Raw genomic sequence first — 22,129 nt, forward strand, 5'->3', positions numbered from 1 at the left:
TGCCCTGCCGCTCGGTATCCATGACAACGCTGTCTCCTGGGAAGTTGCCATGACAACAGCGGGAGGAGAGAAGCGGCAGCAGGGGTGGGGTGGGGAGGAGGAAGAGGAGAAGGCAGGAACAGACTGAAAAAAAGGAAATGTGAAAAGGAAAGAAAAGATGGTGAGATGAGCCACTGATGCAGTACGGATATTTCAACATCAACAGTCTTTGTTTTATTCAAGACAACACAGTGTGACGGTCTCACGTTTGCTGCACAGGCATTAACTGGCATATGAAGTTGTTGGCTTCTCACTCTATAGTGAAACCATCCACCAGCCTCCTTCTGCTGCCCTGCAGGAGCAGCAGTAAATACACAATACAGTGCAGCCGTGTGTGTGTGTGTGCGCGCGCACGTACGCACAGTGGGGTTAGCCTATGGGTGCTAATCAACAAGGAGCTAACTGCTTTCCCCTCTGTTTGACCTTCTGCGATCGATGGCTAAGCATCACGCTGCTGTGGCTCTCAGACTGCAGGAAATCTCTCCATCTCTCCGTCCTCGCGTCGCTTTCTTTCTACACTTCTTCACCGCAGTCAGTTCACTCAGACGCTCAGCTTGACATTTACTGTGTTAAAAAAGAAAAAACAAAACCCCAAAGGCCTGGTGTTATGGATACAGCAGAGCAGCGGATTCAACCAGAGATGTGATGGTGACCTAAAAGATGAATCTCAGCGCAGACAGACAGTCGCAGTCAATGCTGAAACATGTGAAGACGTTGAGGTTTGTGGGATATGATATATAAGACCCGTTCAGTGTGAACGGGTCTTATATAGTGCCTCATGGTGAAGGACCTCACGATTTTACCATTTTTAGGCCCGTTTTTTCCTTTTTTCCTGATTTAAAAGATTTTTCCCAGAACATGTCAACTTATTTGAGTCTGCTGTGTGCTCCCCTGCCACTGACCCTCATCTCTCACTCTCACTGAATGAACAACGAGCAGAAATCTCCTTAACTCATGCTGTTCTCTCTGCCTCCATCTGCCTCCATCTGCCTCTCCTCTCCTCACTTCCTGGTGCAGAGCTACAGACTTTGGGTTTCCAGCTCCGAGCCATCTAATTCCCTCTTGTCAATCTGTCAGATTGAACACTGGGGTGTCTTGTCTCACTTGTCACCGCACGCCGGCCTCATATCTCACTCATCTGAGCAGACGACGGGGGCGTATCTGCCCCGCAGATTAATGCATCACACCTTCACTTCCTGTCTCGTTTCTGCCCCACCTCCAAGGTCAGCGGAGGTGTGGATAAACCGCACAGGCAATATTTGTCATAGCAGAGCTCGACAGGAGAGACGGTTAAATCTCTCATTAAGAGTTTGCTGATTAGATTTGTTAAGGAAAGATTACCAGTTTGCCCCTTGAGGATCTATTTGATTTTTCTTCCTTCAGAGGGAAGAGATGTTAGCTGGTCATCACCACTTCAAAGGGCTGCTTGAGTGTTAAGACTTGGTTTTAGGATTATGGCTACAAGTTTGACATTCTGATAAATCTGCTTATCATAAACTGTCAGTAGTCCAGGGTTTTGTTTTTCCCGCTGTTTCATTTCTCTTTCTGGCCTTTTTTCTGCTTTCTCTCTCTCTGTCAGAGGTTCACTGAGTGTCTTTGAAGACCGACCATTCAAGGATAAACTGTCTCCTCTCCATGGACATATTATATAATGAAATGCTCCGCTACAGACCAAACGTCTTCCTGGGCTTAAATCGAGCAGTTGCCGGCATTCATTGATATTCACTTGTTGTCCATATTAATGCAGCATAATACAACATTCAGATGTGAGTAATTATGAGCATACACTGTGTTATGATGGGATGAGTCTCCATTCCCTCCCAAATCCAATCACAGAACCCGAAAGCGGAGTCTGCGTAGTAATCAGTGCACATTATTTGTTAATATTTACTAAAAATACAATCACTGCTGCTGTCTGTCTGTCTGCCTCCTGTCTCTCTGCATACCATACAGACTGACAGCTCAGAACTGTTTGGATCTGTTGAGAGCTGCATGAACCACATGACTGCACGGCGGCGAGGACCAAAGTGTGTCACAACGTCGAGATACCAGGAAAGGTTGTAAGAGTGGCGTCGACCCTCAGCAGCTTCTCTCCAAGTATCAAACTGTCTTTATCTGACTACAAAAACTACAGAAATAAAAAAGTGGATATAAAAAACCAAGCAGCATGAAGTCAAAACACACACACACACACACATGCAGCCAGACAAACACACACAGGACACATTTGCCATGGAAACAGCCTCATGTGCTGTGTGCATGTAGCAGCCTTAATGGGCCTATCACAGTGTGAATATAAATCAAAAGCAGCCAATTGTAGAGCTGGAGGAGATTTGTGCATATTGACATGTTGCCACAGGAGAGCACGCTGATGGGAAATCAGATGATGCTGTCACCTCTGCAGCAGCTTCAGGATGTGCAGGAGGAACATTAAAGTCAACCAGAAGTGCAAGAATATCACATCGCCTTTAAAGTCTTACTTATTAACCCCTGTAAAATGTTAGGAAATGTAAAGCTGAAAACATTAAGGTAACAGAAAATGTAAAGATGACAAGCTGGCACCACCAAATGTTTGCCATTTTTGCTTGCCTTATCAGTTAATTTTCTGTTGATTTACTAATCAATAAATCAACTGACCGTTTCAGCACTAGTCTTTAAAACGCTCTAATCTAATCTCTATTAATAATTTATTGCAGGATAAAAAAAAAAAAACGTATTGAGATTCAAGAGAAACAAGACGACCATTTCAAAGTTGCCAAGAGCGTCTGTAACCTGTCTGGAAATCTGCAGTGAGATGCTATTAGACCAGAGTGTAACGAGCCGCCCGCGTTTGGAATAAATAAATGTGGTGTCATACGTTGTACAGGGGGATGCTCTTCATGGGCTTGTACTGCTTCAGGGGGTCCATCTTGTACAGGTGGCGGTCGGTGATGAGCACCGCCCGGTCCTCCGCCTTGTGGAAACGGTTGATCTGAGAAACACAAAGCTCCTCATTAGTCACCCCACAGGATAACTGCACACACACACACACACACCTAAACACCCTGCAGGGAGATGGAGCTAACCAGGAGTAGATGTGTTTATTTGTTTGCGCACACAGATGCATGTTGTGACAGCGTGTGCATGTTAGCGGTGAATAAATGCTCTAAAAGCCTCCCACCTTGCGCACATTGCAGGAGAACAGAACTCGCATGAACTTGTCTTTCCGCTGAAGCTCGCTGGAGACCAGTGTGAACGATGAGGCTGAATCAGGGCTGTCCCGCTTCTGTCGGCCACAAAACAAAAGGACAAACAATCCAGCTTCACCAAGTTCACATAATCACCTTCTACACTCTGACTGGGCTGGACAGTAAAATCAAAATCCACCAAATTACTGACATTATCATCCTCCAACAACACTGTATTTACTATATTTATATTGATAAAAACCTGCTGTTTCACTTTCTGACTGAGGGTTAGACGATGGGTTTGATACTCTAATAAAGCTGCTGTGAGCAGCTGGTTAGCTTAGCTTAGCTTTGCACTCAGAGAGGGGAACAAGCTATTTGTTGGCTGGGAGCAGTAACTTCCTGTCTTCACTGTTTCAGATGTTTAATCCATCAGACGCATGCTGTCGACATGCAGCGCTAACAAAGAAACACAAGCTGATGCAGGACACACAAGCACACAGTTAAAGACAACCACGCATAAACAAACCTCACAGTCTGTCTTTCATTCCTTGTTTTCTCTCTTGCCGTACATATGAATACCCACTGCCATCCCGCCGACTCACCAGGTAGTTTCCTTCCCAGGCCCTCTGCAGACCCAAGTCAGCCCTCTGGCCCTTCAGGGCCTCCAGGCTGGCTACCTTGGCCCTCACCTGCAGGGCCTCTTCTGGTGAGAGGCCTTTGATCAGTGTCCAAGCCCACCACCTGGAGGTAAACACATTCAAACACACACACACAAAGTGAAAAAGTAAGAACAGAGGAAAATCGACTTTCTGCACCTGCACACGGCCTTGATATTCGGGTTGGCGGGAACGGCAGCAGACCCCAGCTGTACTGTACTCATTGGCCTTTCACTCACACATCCTGACAGCCAACATCATTCTCTGGGAAGTCTATTTTCTTACAGTGCTCAGCTTCAAGTAGAAAAAAGCAAACAAACAGACGTTGGGATGAAAAGCAGTGATGAGTCTTTGATGGAGGAAGAAAAATCAATGCCCAGCGTGAGCCCAGGGCAGAAGGAAACCTGTGCAAGCTGCTTCAAACGGACTCATCTGGATGTAAAATAACACCCGAGGCTGTGCGTTCTCTCATGTGGTCGCAGTCAGATCCACTTTTAACTCGGCCAATGGAGGAAAACCATTTTCTTCAAAAGTGAACAATTTAACACGTTTTATTTTAAAACGGCTCATCCTCTGACTCTCATCCTGTTTTGAAAGACATAATTGAGAACAGATGGCACATCGTTGAGCGTTTAAATGAAGTTTCACTTTTCATTCGATCTGTGAGGACCCCCAACCTGCTTTGTGACCCACTTAGCGCAAATATAAATTCAAACAGTGACATCAAAAGGTGACGTAATGTCGACGATGTCATGTCACCTGCTATAGATGCTTCTGAGTGCCTCTTCAAACTTGCGCAGGACTTTGGGGGGCGTGGGCCACTTCACATGCCTGCCGTAATCCTTCATGGAGCGGACGTTTTTGAAGCGCCTGTTGACCTCGCGGATGTAGGACTTGACCTTGTAGCGTCGGTAGGCCTGCAGGATGACGAGCGCCGCCCTCATCCGTCGGTATCGCATTCTGGCTTTGGTGCCCCGCCACACCTGCACAGGACACAGGACAACACAGTGAGAATGTATGCAACTGCAGTTAATTTTGCCTTAATTTACAGTTATACAAACAATTACTCATCATTAGAATTCATTACAGATATTTATATCACATCACAGTTATACATCAGGTCTTGTAGTGTTTGAATCACGTGGGTTTGGACTAAGATAAGGGCTAAATTTAGGACACCACCCCCCAGCCTGCCTGTAACCAAACACAGGTTGAGTGGCTACCAGACCCTCTAAAACATGAATAATGAATGTAAGTGGGACTCCGGGGAGGCATAACTCCTGATCTGCCCTCACTAAAATCCCTCCATATGCTCCCCTTTTACGATCTTCTTACACACAGATCCTCTCAATTACGTATTCAACTACGCTGTACCTAAATTTAAGACCTTACTGGCCATAAATAGTCAGCATTAGAGTGCATTTAGAGTCACTGACTGATCAGTCACAAATTTAAGGCAACACGGTTCACTTCTGGACATCACGTAAGTGTGATGCAGAACAATCATGGAGATCAGTTGAATCTTTCAGAGTGTGGGGGTGGCCCGAAGACACAGAAGAGGATTTCCTGCATTTGCATATTAAAACTATGGAGGAGGCAGTTTGCACCTAATGAGACTGGTGGTGTAATAATTTGCAGAGAAGAAGATAAGTCATGCACTGCTGGATTATGGAAGCAGCAGATTCATTCAGCTCAAGCTGAACCGCATCGGCTGCATTTGTGTGTCTGAAGTGTGGAGTGCCGTTATTTTCTACTGGGAAATGTCACTTTTTAATCAAAGGGAGGCAGCATGGAGGCGCCTCCGCTGGAGACGAAAGAGAAGACGCCTTCTGAGGAAGCTGAATCATACTGAAATCAATACAAGGAAGCAGGTCATCCATCTCAAATCACCAAGCCAGTGTAATCATACTGTGTTTCTCGGAAAAGGGAGGTTTAATTTGGATCTTTTAAGCCCTCAAGTTTATGTAACCATGTGTTATGTCCAGTAATCTGACATAAAAAAAGAAAAATCCGTCCCCAGGATGTCAGCCGAGTGAAGCCTACTGGCCTGGTTTAGGGGTATAAAATGTTTGATTCTTCGGTGGTTTTCTCTTAATCATTACAAATCGCTCTCACTGGGTCAGTAGACAGAAATGAAAGGGCAGATGAGAAAGCTCCAACGTCCGTCCGAGTCTTTGTAATGCAAAGCTCATCTCATCTTTGTTTCTATGGGAAGGGTTGACAAATTCACACACTAAATAATCAATTAAAAACGTCATCGCGGAGAGCATGTGTTAATCTTATAGCTGTTTGTCTTCGAAACACTTCGTCTTCTCTGTGCCTTCTTCATGTTTGCTCGAGTATAAAAATAGCTAACGCTGTGTAAGTCTCAAATGGTGCTTCTCTGGCAAAATGGCAGTGGCCGACCTTTTCCTCCGTTTCCTCCTCAGTGTTGCCGCACTGTCTCTAATACATAATGCATGAGAGTGAGAAAAGAGGAGCAACTACATATTCATCACTAGCCGAGCCCCGACTTGACTCTCCCACATGCTCAGGGTGGCAGCGATGGGAGGACTGAATGGGATTTCACTGCCTGTTCTGACTTAGTCTTCTCTGTGGACGAGGCCAAAACTTACTGTCGTTCCTGTTCAGACGGTGAATTAGGCAGCGTTTCAACAGCAGGCGTCGGGTCACACATTGCTGTCAAAACAGCACTGGTGTAAATACTAGACTATGAGTGCATTTAAATTGGAATTTGTGCCTCTTAAGGTTAGCAAATAAAAATAATGTGGGACTGTGTGAATACATTCTGAGTGGAGCTGCTGTTCACGCCACTGGATTATTTAACTCATTTTTTATTAGGTGCAGCTTTTCATTATAATTTCTGCCAGGATTTGACTCATACTTATAGGTATAAAAACAATTTCCTGTTTACGACACAACTCAGAATAAAAAAAAAAAGGTGGATAACTGATAACCTCCTCCGTTTTTATTTCATATAAGCAAAACAACCCACGTAGCAAACCGCCATCAAAAAGTCGTCTATGTGGAAATCAGTCTGATTTTCACTCTGCTGTGCAGATGCAATGAAAGGTCAAGGGTGATGTGGACAAATCATTTATTTGACATTATGGACGGTGGTTTGAGCTGATGAGGATGAACAGGATCTTATAGGTGTCATAGGGCCATATGACTTAAGGTGGAATTACTACACACAGGATACTCCACAGTAACTGTGTGTAGATGCTGTCATTCACTTCGTGATGTACAGTACAACGATGATGTGAAGTTTACCGTCATCTCACGGCTGAATACGACGCTGCGAGACCAACGTGAGCACATGCTTTTAATCCGACACGTTTGTGAGGTGCGTTTGATTCGGCGTGCGAAATCCCCTGCAACAGAAACCTGTCGGAGGAGGCACACGCTGACCAATCACAGCTGAAGTAGCTCCGTTAGAGCAGCAGTAATACCAGGTATGAGTATCAGTGCAGTATTAGTATCCTGCCTGACACGGTGCACGGTGCACGGAGCACATTACGACATGCAGCTTTAGGTTTATTTATTTAAACATATTTAAATCCTTATTTGTTTCTACTTGTTTTAAATTTTGCTAGTGTCTTAGCCTCACATATTGTTTTGTTTTATTCACTTCATAAATCCTTAAAAACAACCTCTTTTATGTTTTATACAGTATATGTTTTATAAAGTTTTATAACATTAGAAAATTCACCTGAAAGTTTTCATTTAAAGTACTTCCGAAAGATACATTTTGTTTCCTTATTTCTATTTTCATTTGTTCTACACATTTTGATGTGTAAATTTGGTTGCACTTCAAGTACTGATGTGCCCTGCAGGCTGCAGTACAGTATGAAGTAGTAGCAGTATAAAGTAGTTTTATGGTGGTTGACACAAAGATCTTATCATAACATGTCACACATACAACATCCAACACATCTGATTATATCTGAACCCGTGAACACCTTTACTTCTTAATTCATTCAGATTTATCAGTGTATAAAACCCCCCTACACACACACGCCGTCTGCTCACATGATACACTGAGTAACAAAGCAAAAAGTGGCCAAATTGGATCTTCACTGAGCTCGGTTAAGATGTCGCCTGCATAACATCCACATGGCGCCCGAGCCGATGCCAGACAAACAACTGTGTTTATCTACGCTACAAATCACTAATTAAATCGTAAACGACTGAGGCTGGAGGTGAGCGGCAGAGCGGCAGAGAAAGAAAAGCAACCGTAAAGCAACAACGAATCACATAACAGCAGACATAAAATGTCTCCACTGTCGTCGGAGCCTCATTAAGGTGTGTGACAGGTGGGAAGTGGTGAGAGGTTAGAGCTATGACGGGGCCTTCCAGCCGCCGCCCACTCGGGCACAAACACCATAAACACATTTTCTGCCTCTCAAACAGCGAAGCAGGATGGCTGTGATGGCGCTGGGGAGCTGATGAAGATGACACTCGGGGGGATGTGGATAAATCAGGCTAATAACGAGGCCCCTGACGGTCTGCCCCTTTACTCTGCAGGCCAATAAAGCCATCTGATCATCCTTTTAGAGACTCTGCCATCATGGAGTCTGCCCTCCACACGCTTTGGGACCCGGGATTTACGAGCTCATCAAAGCCAGATTGGGGATCTTTCGCTGCAACAAAGCGGGACAGATTGCTGGGGTTTTATTTGGGGCGGGGCGAGCGGGCTGGTTTGAGAGGCACGATGGGTAAAAGCATTCACAAATCACATGTGCCAGGGCAACTGGTGAGAGCCGGCTGAGCAGATCCAAACAGGAGCCTTTCTGGCTATTGAACGTCTTTAATCCTAAAGTATTGGGGCTGCAGCTCTCGTAAAAGACCATTAAGTCAACTGCAGTGTTTGCAGTGTAAAAGGTCCAACATAAAAACAGTCAAACAACCCTTCACCTTGTTGTCACCTAGAGGGGGGGAAGCAAATTCTGACATGGAAAGACAGATAGGCCGGTCTGCACCATCGACACACTTGACTGCAACCCACTGCTGAACGCCTGAGTTTCCACATCCTCTGGGGATATTGAGCTGGTTTTCCAGTGACATGCTCGATGCACACGGTGGGCGGGTGGGAGGTGAAATCAAGAGCGTGTGACACAATTTAGCGAGGCTGCAATGTGCTCTGACCACAGGCTGTCACAACGAGACATGGCGGCCGAGGCACAGGCCAGCAGTCATTATCATAAATCAATAAAGTGCTCGGGTGAGCAGCACACACCCACCAGTAAAACTAACACCAGACTGCTGACGCTAATTCCCATTCCTTCCATCACGACTCCTGGTATTGTGTCATTTGAAATTTTCATTTGGCTCTGGGCTAATATAGCATACAGCAACCGTAAAGCAACAATCAAAAGCATCAAAGCGATCTCCGACAGTGCAGTCGAACTAGGAGGGACGGTATTGGATGGTATTGAAGGGTAAATTGAAAGGCTCTGAATGGCCCATCCATCAATTAGATGTGACTGGACAGAATAGATTGGAAGAATATTGCCAGTGGTCAGCAGTATAAGCTTAAAGTGACACTGACTATTCACAAGACTTTGAAGGACACAATAAAATCAACCTAAAGAATGAATACTGGATACTAAGCATCTACTAAAACTATTGTTTAAAAGAAAGAAAGAGTCAGATAATCACGGCAGCGTCAGTGCAGAACTTTATGCACACTTAGGTTTTCTAAACATCTGCACAGATGGTAAATATTTTATCCTTAGTATGCACATTTTATTCACATAAATCCTCTTCAATTGATGCTAATGATCCTAAATATCTGCATTTAGAACTCACCGGAGCTCAAACTGTCAATTTATTGATCAGTCGATCAACAGAAACTTAAAGGGGCCCTGTGGAGTTCAAACTGCACCGAGTGTCCAGTACGACGAAACGCACTGGATGCATTTAGACAAGAAGAAGAAGAAGAAGGAACACTTCGTAAAACTGCTGGCAGTGAAACAGTTTGATGCCAGACTCAGAGCAGGGATTTCTGTTTGTCTGTTTCAGTTGGGACTTTTATGTAGAAAAAACTTTGACCGCTTTGTCAAATAAAAGACGTTTTGGGGAGATTTGGCGACTGACAAGTAGAAGGAAAAAAAAAAGTAAAGTAAACGTTGGCTGTGAGCCATGTGTCAGTTGCCATGGAGAGAAGCGAGAGTTTTTATCCTTGCCAAAGGTGTTGTGTACTGTAGGATATTTATAGGCTGCAGAGCTGAAAGAACAAAAATCAGTCAATTTTGCAGCCTTGATATTCTGAATTTATTCTTTGAAAATTGATTATATGACTAAGGAGAGCTGAAAGGTCAGGACAACAAGCACTAAATGCAAATCGCGCCAGAGGTTTACAAATTAAGCACAAACGTGTCTTGCACTAAAAGGGAGAAATCAGAATGAGTGTGAACACAATAAGACAAAAACGCAGCTTTGTGAGAACAGAGGAAGCTCATTTCCTTCATAATCCTGCAGTGTGATTGTTACAGAAAAGTTAAAGCAACCGCCCCCCCCTTTGAAGTGTGTCAGGGTTCTCAGCCGTTAACGATAACTGAAACACTTTGCAGGTTCACAGGGGGATCGGAGGATTAGAGATCAGGTTTCTGCTGAGGTCTAGCAGGAGGCAGATCAGTTCTGGACGGTTGAGCAGAGAGGAGGCAGTGCTGGCCTTGCACTAAGTGGACCTGCTGTACACAGGAGGGCTACGCAGAGCTGCCAGCGCCTCCAAAAACATCTTTTAGCTTATTAAGGCACAATTTACCGAGCAGGAAACGCTACAAAATTAAAAGCAACCCTTTTTGTCCTCTTTAGACGTCTTTATTTAGCTGCTGCTCAGACACACAACCCCCCACCCAACCACCCCCACCCCCCTTGGCCTCGGTGTGAAAGCCGACTGCCTGAGACATAACACTCACCACGTCTGATAAACCCACTGCTACACAGAGACTATGTCAAGCTTTGGAAAGCAATTAAGGCGGCAGCTCAGGATACACTGGGGAGGGTCTCTTTTCTAGTCATCGTTGGTGCTCCGGCAAGCGCCGACAGTTAATGCGATGTGGATGGCTGAGCTTGAATTTATGAAATATTCATTTAAACACGGAGAGAAGGTGGGGGTGGCTGATGTTTAATTTATAACATCTGTATTTATATGGTGGATTGTGTGCCTTTTTCTTCTTCTTTTAGCCATTCTTCCAGTGTCCATTCCTTAAAGTGGGCATGATTAGACTGCCTCGAGGTTTCAGTGTTGTCGGTGCACGATTGCACACAGAGGATGAAGAGCAATCAGTGGTAGTGCAGCCAGGCCCGACTGCAATAAATTTCAGGTCGGGTGGATTGACTGGCTGGAGCTCCACAAGAGTGGAAAAGATGAGGTGAGCACATGAGGAACGAAGTGAAGGACGGAGAAACCGGCAGGATTAAATGGAGCTGGGAAGGAGCCTCCTCCCCTCCTCCTGTCCCCAGTCCTTTTCTCCAGCCCCCCCCCCACGAAGGGGGAGGAGACGTTAGGGCAATTCAGAGACAACACCACAATCTGGACAGGAAGCAGCGCCACAGAGGGGAGCCACTCAAATTCAGTTGCCAAATATTTTGATTATCGATCAATCATTTTAGTTTTCTCAAGCAAAAATATGAAACATTTGTTGTCCCTTCTTAAATGTAAGTGAATGTAAGTGTTTGCTGCATTTCCTTGTCATGTATGACAGTAAATGAAGAGCCTTTTTGCTTTGGACTGTCGTTTGGACAAAAGAAGCCATCTGAAGACGTCACTTTGGGCTCTGGGAAAAGCGATGGGCATCTTTGACATTTTATGGACTAGAGGACAAATTGTAAAATAATCATCAGGCTTATCAACAGTGAAAATAACTGTTAGCGGCAGCCCTACACTCAGCCTGACTTCTGTGCACATTCATGCAGAGACCGTGTTTCCTTTGTTGTTTGATGGGGCAGGCTAAGGGGTATTACTATAAATCCACAAGGCAAACGGCGGGACGAGAAGTGTGTCTGAGCCTCAGTCGCAGGCTGACACCCTGGCACTGTGGTCCCGACTGGCATACGGCAGCGTGGTGTGCCAGGTGCTGATAAGGGGATTGCTTGGCGCAGCAGATCAGACTCAGGCTGGGATGCTTGTTTGAGTAACAGCGTGGCAGACACAGGAGTCAATGCTGCTGTCGCACCACCATTTCACAGTGTGTGTGTGTGTGTGTGTGTGTGTGTGTGTGTGTGTGTGTGAGCGTGTCAGCGTGTGCATATAGCAGCGTGTGAGCATGCATGTGAGAAGCACACACTGCAATGAGTGACCCTAACACTGACAGAGGTTAAGATTAAACACTCCTGCCCCGACACCTTTGCTGCGCTGTGATGTTTGTTTTGGTGGAAAAGCTGCGATTCCTCTGGGCTTCGATTTGGCTATCAAAGCCTGCTCGTCCTGGGAGATGCAGGACGGGATTCTCCCGAGGGAGAGGTGGAAGGACGTCTGTGGGAAGAGTCTGCAGAGGGTCATACTGATCGATGCAGAGGTCACACAGTCAATACACTCCACGGGTTAATTTGGCTGGACGTCCCTTTCATGTGTGAGAGCAGCCTGGTGTGGAGGAATCTGCCCACGTGATTCTCATGTAATTACAGCTTGGGGAAAATATATGAGTGTCAATCACATGGTCCTCAGGTGTGGGAGCTTCAAGATGATGCATGCAGAGTGGGCTTCTACCTGCCTGTCAGTCAGAGATGACATTTTGAAGCGCGCCGGAGGATCACATGGCGCATCGTTAAAATTCGACAGCCAGACAGAGCAACAGCCCACGTTTACAAACCAATCTCTCCCAAAGTTCGGCTGTGCACGCTGATCTGACATGTCAGCCCAGGCACCGTAACCAGTGAAGGTGTCATCGAACCACCGATGCATGATGGGCTTACCAGTGACCGAGACATACAAACAGAGATCAAAATTCACAACAGATCACATGAAACGTGTCCAGCTGAGGAATAAGAGGAGACGGTGTCGAACCAAACTGTGGATATGGCAGAATGATTGACATAAAAAGGCAGAACACAGAGCACGAAACACCTGCTTGAGTCAAAACTCTGAAAAATTTCAAATTATAGAGATCTGTGATTCATTACAAGAGCTGCGTGGGTGAAAACTCAGACAGACGAAAAGGAGGAAGCAGAGACGTTCACCCTGAGAGATATAAGAGACTAATAATACAAGACTAGATTAGCTCCAAAAATACCACCGTGCTTGCATAAAAATTTCACTGGAGTTTCTCTGGTCTCTGAGGTTATTCATATGCAGAACAAGAGCTTGTGAATTTCAATGAGGGCACGAATCGGGCCTTGAAACCAAAACATCCTTGTGGTCTTGTTTCCAGGCCCTCATCAGATAATAGCTGTTGATGACTGGCAATCAGAGATATTCACAATGGCAGATGTTCACATGCTTCATTATCATCAAATACTGAAACAGGATTCATTGGTTCATTGGTTTAAATTCAAGACAAAATCAGAGAGAGATTAAACAGAATTAAAAAAAGGAAGAAATGTGTGAATGGCTGACTATAGGGGGCTTCTCAATAGATTTCCCATCTTACAGCACAGTTTTCACAAATTGTGAATAAGTCTTGTCTTATATGCTACTTGGAGAGCTCAGACTCTCACCTTCTGCAGGAAGAGGACGATTCTTTGGACCATTTCGGCCCGCTGCTCCTCCAGGCTGAAGAGGGTACGCGGCGTTCGGATGAAGACCTTGGTTTTGCCGTAGGCCACGTCGTGGTCGAATCCGCACCCCTGCAGGAGCCTCTTCACGGCATCTTTGTCTGATGGCAAGTCATGGTTTGGCCACGTAAACTCTGAGATCATCTTGTACCTGAAGGAGGGACAAAGAGGTCGTGTCAGGAAATGCAGCAGCTTCCTGCTCAACCCTTCAACGTGTCGTGAAACAAACTCATCTTCATCGTATCTTTGAACTTGTTCAGGTTGTTAGAACGCTGATGCAGCCGCACAGAGCTGCTATAGCGTGGCTGAACACTTGTTATTACTCTCATTTTACTGACTTTTTATTAAGTTAACACAAAATGAACAACACAAAATCACCTGAAAATACTCTCATTTCTTTGCACCTGAACAATCTGTGTGTCTCCTGTGTGCTTGCAGATCCTCTTAATTACCAAGCAAGCACGGGATTTTGCTCCTGGTGTGGTGCCATGGAAATCACATCACTTAGTACATGAAAAAGGGGATTAATTAGCACATCGTGCACCTGCAGCCCGACACATGAGGTGAGGGGTCAAATTTCACTTGTAAGAGTCTTTTCAGCACTATAATTAGGACTGAAATATAGCACCTTCAAAGAAAGCTTTTAAGGCCTTCTACTCTTTTCCTCAACCATCAGCCTTGTGTTATTTCAGGGCCTGAGGACGCCGCAGACGAGGAGTCATAACAAGACTGAATACTTGCACTATACTTCCACCCTGTACTACCTCACTTTTGTACTACCTCCAGAACCATATTTAGGATTCAAGGAACTTTACTGTCATACCAGCTCACATTCACTTCTTATCTTATTTTATTTTGTTTTAGCTTATTCTATTTTATTTTATTCTACTATTATATGTTACTCGTTGTTACGTTCTATGTATGCACCAATCACCAAGACAAATTCCTAGTAATGTGAAATCTCTTCACTTACATGGCAATAAAGACGATTCTGATTCTGAATATTCATCATAAAGCGATGAAAGTTATTGTACAGCTTGAAGGATATTCACCCGAGCTGAGAAACAACTTGTGCTGCTGTTATGCAACAGAATTCCTTCCAGTCTAAGCATGTGTTCCCACAAAAGCAAGACACGACATTTTAAATCGATCCACATGAGGAACGGCTTTAAAAAGCGCAGTGACAGGCTCTCTCTGCCACTCACTTGAAATATGTATTTTCAAAAACGGTGACATTTAGACGTCTATGAATTCACAACATCTCCCGTATGTTTTTTTGTGTTTCAAGAACCCTTTCGCACGTCAAAGACTACAATCCACAGAAAAGCTCCCGTAAAGAGTTGAAAAGCTCTCCGTCTGTCGCAGACTGCATCCTAGCGTCGTGTCACAGCCGACCCACTGGACAGGCTGTGATGTAAGGCCAAACACAACAGGGCGATCGGACTGACAAAGTTGGGTAACTTGTTAGCATGTTATGCAAAAGACTCACTTCCTAATCCTCCTTCCACTGCGATGGTTTCTGCAAGGGCAGCAGGGAAATGTGACAGCTGCGGAATAAGGACAACAACTGTGTGTGTGTGTGAGTGTGTGTGCGTGTGTGTGTGTGTGTGTGTGTGTGTGTGTGTGTGTGAGTGAGACAGATATATATATATATATAGAGAGAGAGAGAGATTGCATTATGGACCATCAAGACAAAGACATTTTGTTAAACTCTACAGCAGCCTTCAGATCTCCTCTGTTCCACAACTGGCACAGCGTGAGTCAAGTGGAGTGGACAAGCGAAGGTTTCTGGGTCTTCGCTCCCACTTGTCCTCCGCAGGGACACATAAATTGACTTTAGAGACTCCATGGATGCACACCTGTCCATTGATCGTCCCTAAACTCCAACCCTGATCTTTCGTGCACGACATAACAAGGTCAGGACTGGAGATATTTATGTGTTGCGAGGGCAGACTGTTTTCATTAATTAGCTGTTCGGTCTATGAATAAAGAAAGTCTTCAGATGTTGCAAAGCTTTCAAAAATACAAAACACAGACAAGCAGCTTTTCAAAGACATTTTAAAAGAATCTGAAACATCTTGTGGCCTGCTGAGGTGTATGACCTGAGTATACGGTCACTTATAAGTACGTCACACCCAAAATATAGATAAATATGTAGTTAGATTAAAGGAATCCCTCTGTTTGTTTCCAGTGGCCTGAAATATCAGCGGCTCATTGATATGAGCGCAAGCCTCAGAAATCCATTATTGGATCTCTGCTTGCAAGCTAATTAGTGCTAACTGGGATGAAGACAGACTTGTAACGTCTGAGCTTCCACAGTTTATGAATAAAACATGAGTTATTACCACAAGTCATTGACTAGTAAACGTCTGCCTCTTCACCACATTTAAACAGAGTAATACACCGAAATGTTTTGCCACAATGTCTCCAGGGAGTATTTAGAATCCAGCCTGCTGTTAATCTCTTAATTTGAGTAGGAAATAAAAAGTAAACCCAGATGATGATGATGATGATCATGATGAAGAGGTTATTTGGTAATGGCTGCTGGATATATAACTGATAAGCTGCTGGATTTGCTAAAATGCGAGCTGATTATAGTTACACAACACATATTCACACCACATAGTCCAGTCATAGCCTAGACTTGACATGTAATAACTGTCATGGCTGTCCAGCGTGCAGCCGCAGGGGTTCACGCTTCACGTTTGCCCATGGAGAGTGTGTGAGGTGTGTGTGTGTGAGGTGAGGGAGGGGTGTGTTACTCAATCGCTTCTTCTACCCAGATTCTAAAGTCAGCCCCCATGAGCGAAAACTTAACCTCCAAATCGCAACCTTCACATGAATGTTTCTCTTATATCCTCTGAGACAAATGAATTAAACAGGTAATAATAATCAGTAATAATAAATACACATTCTGAATAAATATCTTCAACTGGCCTGTAACGACGACTTGCAGCTAACCGGCCTGACGCGTACTAAAGAAGGCACTGCGTTATGTCGTGGTTACCTCTGGAGGAAGCGAGGGTACGTCTGTCTGTAGGCGAAGCCGGCACGCCGCACCCTGACGTTCTCCAGCAGCCCGAGGTACTCCACCTGGTGGCGGCAGCGCTCGTGCTCGAACAGCAGGGGGGACTTGACATCGTTGGGCTTGATGCAGCGAACATAGTAGGGCTCCTGCAGGGCAACAGGGGGCGACAGTGAGTTCACAACTGCAGGGCATGAAGCTAGTCTGTGTTCAACACTGACAAATAATATATTTACATTATTGATCACACACCGGAGACTTATATGGAGCACAGATGTGACTAATGACAACCCCACTGTGTGTCAGTTTATTATGTGATTTACAACTTCTTTCCAATTATTCTAATGCTAAGCTAAGCTAAGCCTTCGTGTTTTTGTTGAAGAAAAATGAAGTAAACTGATTTAATCTTTGAATGTGGCAGGAATGATCTGACGATGAATCAATTAGCCGAATACAGAAAAGCTTACTGATAATCATTTGAAACATTTTTTAGCTACTGAAATGTTGCTTCCACGTTCTCATCTGTGAGGTTTGGCTGCTTTTCTTCTTCTGGTCACAGACGTTTTATTATCTTCTGGTTTTGACTGCAGACAAAACTAACAACCTGCTAATTTCACCTTCATTGCTTACAGACCGAACAATTAACGGATTTATCAAATAAAAGCAGCCAGCTGGTGAAGTCCGTGTTCTGCGTTTTTGGAAATGAATCTCTCGTCCGTGGTTCATCGTTGTCGACTGCTCACCTTGGAGGCCAGGTTCTCCACCAATGAGATCATGGAGTTTTTGAAGAGCGTTGCAGCCGTCAGCGGCCGTTTGGTGACCTCAGTGATGCTCAGTTTGCCCTCAGGCCACATCCCCTTCAGTACCGGGTTAGAACTGGACAGGCATGAAAGGCACAGTTAACATCAGAGCACAGTTCAGTGATTTTGCTCAGTTTGTTGCAAATTTTCAAGTCCAATCTTTTGGGGTTTTTTTTAACGCAGACACATCAGACCAAAATGTTTTCATCATTTCAAAGCAGTCGTGTTCAAACATTTTTGGCTGCAATTCAAATATCTTTTGCTTGCAAATATCTTTTGACCCGTGTTACGAGTACATTAGAAAGCACATTAGGCAGGTTGGGAATTACATTTATATTCAGCGGAAGAAAAAACACCAGAGGACTGAAGAAGAGGAGGAGGAGGACGATGACGAGGAGGAGGACGAGGAGGAGGAGGAGGAGGAGGAGAGCAAGCTGAGAGGAGATTAGTCGTACTCTTCCTGTCATGTTTTTTCTACAGGGGTGCCATGTAATCAAAGTGCTGCAAGGAGTACAGTGAAGAGTGTGTGTGTGTGTGTGTGTGTGTGTGTGTGTGTGTGTGTGTGTGTGTGTGTGTGTGTGTGTGCGTGCATGCGTGCGCGTGTGTGTCACCTGTTGTACAGCAGTCTCTTGAAGTCCTGGAACAGAGTGTCTTTGTTCTTATCTATGAACCCCACCACTGAGTACCTGTGAAGAGAGGGAGGCAGGTAAATACATGCACACACACACATGCACATAAACACTCACACGCGCACACACACACACACACACTTTGGTTCAGTTTGCACATGCTGTCCAGCTTACATGCTGTCCCCTGGGGACACGCTGTTAACTACGCCTTTCCAACACCGGGTCCCCTCAGACGGGACAGAACAGCCTGACTTTTGAACCACCTGACTGCACGGAGTTTCTGTCACGTGATTGGCTCATTAGACAAGAGCAATAATGAGCAGGCGTAGGAATGTACCTAACATAGTGGCCACCAGGTGTAAAAATCCTGGTTCAAGTTCATCTGAGTGTCATCTGTGTTCATCTGTGTGTGTGTGTGCGCGCGCGCTTCAGGCTAATGTGGGCTGTTAGCGACGGAGCCGCTGTGAGATGGTGTAAGAGTCTAAGAGGTCTAAGTGGCTCAGGGATCAATCAGGCCTGCTCCTCGGCCTGAGTCGGCCCCCGGGTGGCACACACTCAGCGCTCACAAATGGGCTCAACACGTTTCCCTGAGAGCACTTTTTGGGTGCTTAGTGTGTGGGATTTATTCATCTGAATGATGTCCAAGTACTCCGGGGAACAGGAAGTGGGGCTGTCATTCAGGAGGGAGGACGTTATTCAATCAAAATGTAGCTTAAATGTTTGAGTGTGTGTGTGTGTGTGTGTGTGTGTGTGTGTTCTGGAGCTGTGAAGGCAAACAGTCGGCTGTTGCACCCTTTCAGTTTTAAATATTAACCAAACAAGTTTATTTTATCGCTGCCTCTTATTGTTGCCATCGTGCCTTTTTAATCCCATTTATTTTTGCTACTGATGCCACTTTACTCTCAACTGTTGTGCTGTTCAATTTAATGTGCACTCTGGTCAACTCCAGCTGCTTTTTAAACAAACTTGACATTACAAAAACGGCTCATCCAATTCTGTGATTTGCCCACAATGTGAGCTTGGTCACACGTGTGTCCTGGGTGCTCATTAGAACAGAATACGCTTTAATTCAATTTAATTAGCTCCATGTCACGTGCACAAAATAATCTTTGATCAGTTATTGCACATTCGCACTGACGGAGATTAAACCACGTTTTGATTTCAGGTTATTTCACGCTTTGCCTCCTCGATGCAGACAAAACCGAGACGTGCGTTTGATCGTCGATTTCACCTCTGACTTTGTGGTCAGCCTTGCAGCACCTGCTGGATTTGCTTCGTCCACACCCAACAGGTGATGTCACAGTGTATTTCCAGCATTAAATTACTGATGGTCAGGTTTGTCAATGTGGATGAAAACCACAAAAATTACATTAAAAATAATAGAAAAGAAGATCATCCTTGAGCCTGGACATTTTTACACTCTGCTCTTATTGGTGCACCAAAATATTGTTTTATTATATTTTATATGAATTGTCAAAAGCAAAGCAGGGATCAGAAGAGTGATGGGTCCCAATTGGAAAGTGGTGGCCTATATTCAAATAAGGAGTGTGATAAATAGAATATAAAGACGGCGTGTATGAGTGGTGCTCCCACGTCCACCATCAAGTCCCATCTGCTCCTGAGGAGGCCCGGAGTACAAGACCGTGGTTTTAGCAGGCAGCTCCGAGGCATGAATATGTAAAAATGTACAAATGTGGGAAAAGAGCGTGAATCACCGGTGAAAGCTTTTCCTGAATAAATAAAACTTTGAGATACTTACACCACGTCTCCTGCGTAGTGCCTGATGCGAAAGTCTCTGTCAAACTCCAAGCTCTTGTCAGTCGGCGAGAGCTGCAGAGGGAGAGCAGGAATAAAAGCTTCAGTCATTCAGCGTTAATGTGGGAAATCACAGTGTCACACAGAGAGCATCAGTGCTGCAGCGAAAAGGCTTAAAATTATAAAAAAGAACTACAAAAGCTTCAGTGAGACGCAGCTTTTGGTTCGAGTTTCTCTCTTCTGTTTTACTGCGGAGGAAGACCTCGTTCATTCATGACGTCATGATTTAATGATTAAAGTGTTTGCAGGATGATTTTTACCAGCATCTTTGCCTTGTGATGATTTTGGGATTTTAAGGAAAATGTGCTACCTCATTTATGTTGTACTTATGTTGTATTTCAGCTTATTTACACAATTGACTAATTTTTACTTTGTCATGTCTCCTTACATTAGTTATTGTAACGTGCTAAAAGATGAAAATATAATAACAAAAATAAAAAAAAAATAAACAGAAATGACAAAAAAATGCTTTTGGGAAAGTCTGGAGGTCTTATTCTCTAACCCAGAGGTTTAGGCCTGGAGGGGAGCAGGAGAAGTTTCCCTTACAAATGCTGGCTGTAAGTTTGGCTTCATATGTAAGTTTGTTTTATCCTCCCTGAAGTTGCAGATGTGTGGCATCTGGACTGCCTGCCTTCTTCAGCCACACGAAACCACACGAAAAGAACGTTTAACAAAACCGCTCGAGGTAAAGCAACAACAGACGCAGCGACGTGGAAAACACCAGCGCTGTCGGGCTGGATAAAGTCTTACAGAGAAGAGGAGGGACAGGACGAAATGTGCAAGACGTGACGAATGAAATTCAAGAATGGGGAGGGCGGCGGAGACGGGAGACGAGGACTGAGAAGGAGGAAAAGAAGGAGGAGGCGGAAGTGAATGTAGCATGATAAGAACAGACAAGCAAAAAAGGTTTGTGTGTGTCTGTGTGTGTGTGTGTGTGAGAGAGAGAGAGAGAGAGAGAGAGAGAGAGAGAGAGAGATACTGATGGTTTTATGTGGGCCAGTTAGCAGGAAAACAGGGAGAAGCAGGAATGGAAATGCAGAGATGTCTGTCACATCCTCACAGCAGCTTCTGACGACGATTCGGCTTCCAGTCACTGAAAGTATTACGCTGACAGCAGAGATCAGAGGGAGAGAAGTGGCGAGAGGTAACCCACCCTCTCCTAACAATCCCAAGGAGCGAGAGAGAGAGACGCGATTAGCATACAAGCACAGAAGGCCACGAGGACAGGAAGCAGCCAGATTAAAGCTACAGATAACGAGGCTGACTGATCTCTAAACTGTAATACTGATGGAGGAGTAAAGTACAGACAGACACACAATACAGCCAAAAGCATGTGGGTGACCAACACCTTTAAATTTTACTATGTAACCCAGTGCATGGTTTATCCAAACAAACAGAAATACAGCTGTTTCTCAGGGTTTGGGCTCGGCCCCTGACTTCCAGTGAAGGGAAATCTTAATGCTTCAGCATACCAAGACATTTTGGACAATGCTATGCTTCCAACTTTGTGGCAACAGTTTGTTGAAGGCCCTTTTCTATTCCAGCATGACTGTGCCCCAGTGCACAAAGCAAAGCTCCATAAAGACATGGTTGGATGAGTTTGGTGTGGAAGAACTTGACTGGCCCACACAGAGTCCTGACCTCAACCCCATCCAACACCTTTGGGATGAACTGGAACGGAGATTGTGAGCCAGGCCTTTTGGTCCAACATCAGTGTGTGACCTCACAAATGCTCTACTGCATGAATGGGCACAAATTCCCACAGAAACACTCCAACATGTTGTGGAAAGCCTTCACAGAAGAGTGGAAGCTGTTAGAGCTGCAAAGCTGTTTAGAATGTGATGCCATTAAAGTCCTTGTCCCAATACTTCTGTCTATATAATGTTTAAAAAGGATCCTCAGTAAAACAATATGCTGGTTTTGTATTTCTCAATATGGAGGTAGAGAGAGAGACTGTGTTCACAAACATACAATTATATTTTACACAATTCTGTGCTTCCTTTTTGGGCATTTCCTGTTTCCTGCACAAAACCAGCTCCAAGAAGTTGATGGGGCTGTCCTGAGTCTTGACCCTCAACCCCGTCCAGCACCTTTGGGATGAACTGGAACAGTGAAGCAGATCTCATCACATCAGCGTTGGACCTCACTTGTGTCTGAATGGCCAAATCCCCACCGCCATGTCCCAAAATATGGTCCACAGAAACATAATGCTGAAATGTATAGGTGTCCACACACTTTTGACCATGCAGTGTCCTGAATAGTTGCATGGAAACCT

General features: G+C 44.8%; 1 protein-coding gene across 1 annotated transcript in view; it reads right to left on the reverse strand.

Annotated features, from left to right (window-relative positions):
- The window catches only part of myo1d (myosin 1D), an 83,333-nt gene that overhangs the window by 29,098 nt on the left and 32,106 nt on the right, over positions 1-22,129 (reverse strand). Inside the window, exons 12-20 of the mRNA XM_046376529.1 lie at positions 19,799-19,869; positions 18,022-18,096; positions 17,354-17,486; positions 16,593-16,759; positions 13,529-13,736; positions 4,625-4,848; positions 3,812-3,950; positions 3,200-3,304; positions 2,897-3,010 (exon numbers count right to left, since the gene is read on the reverse strand). Of these exons, the coding sequence (XP_046232485.1) occupies positions 2,897-3,010; positions 3,200-3,304; positions 3,812-3,950; positions 4,625-4,848; positions 13,529-13,736; positions 16,593-16,759; positions 17,354-17,486; positions 18,022-18,096; positions 19,799-19,869 (1,236 nt within the window). The remainder of the gene's footprint in view (positions 1-2,896; positions 3,011-3,199; positions 3,305-3,811; positions 3,951-4,624; positions 4,849-13,528; positions 13,737-16,592; positions 16,760-17,353; positions 17,487-18,021; positions 18,097-19,798; positions 19,870-22,129) is intronic.

This window comes from Scatophagus argus, chromosome 21 (assembly GCF_020382885.2).
Source record: "Scatophagus argus isolate fScaArg1 chromosome 21, fScaArg1.pri, whole genome shotgun sequence".
NCBI lineage: Eukaryota > Metazoa > Chordata > Actinopteri > Scatophagidae > Scatophagus > Scatophagus argus.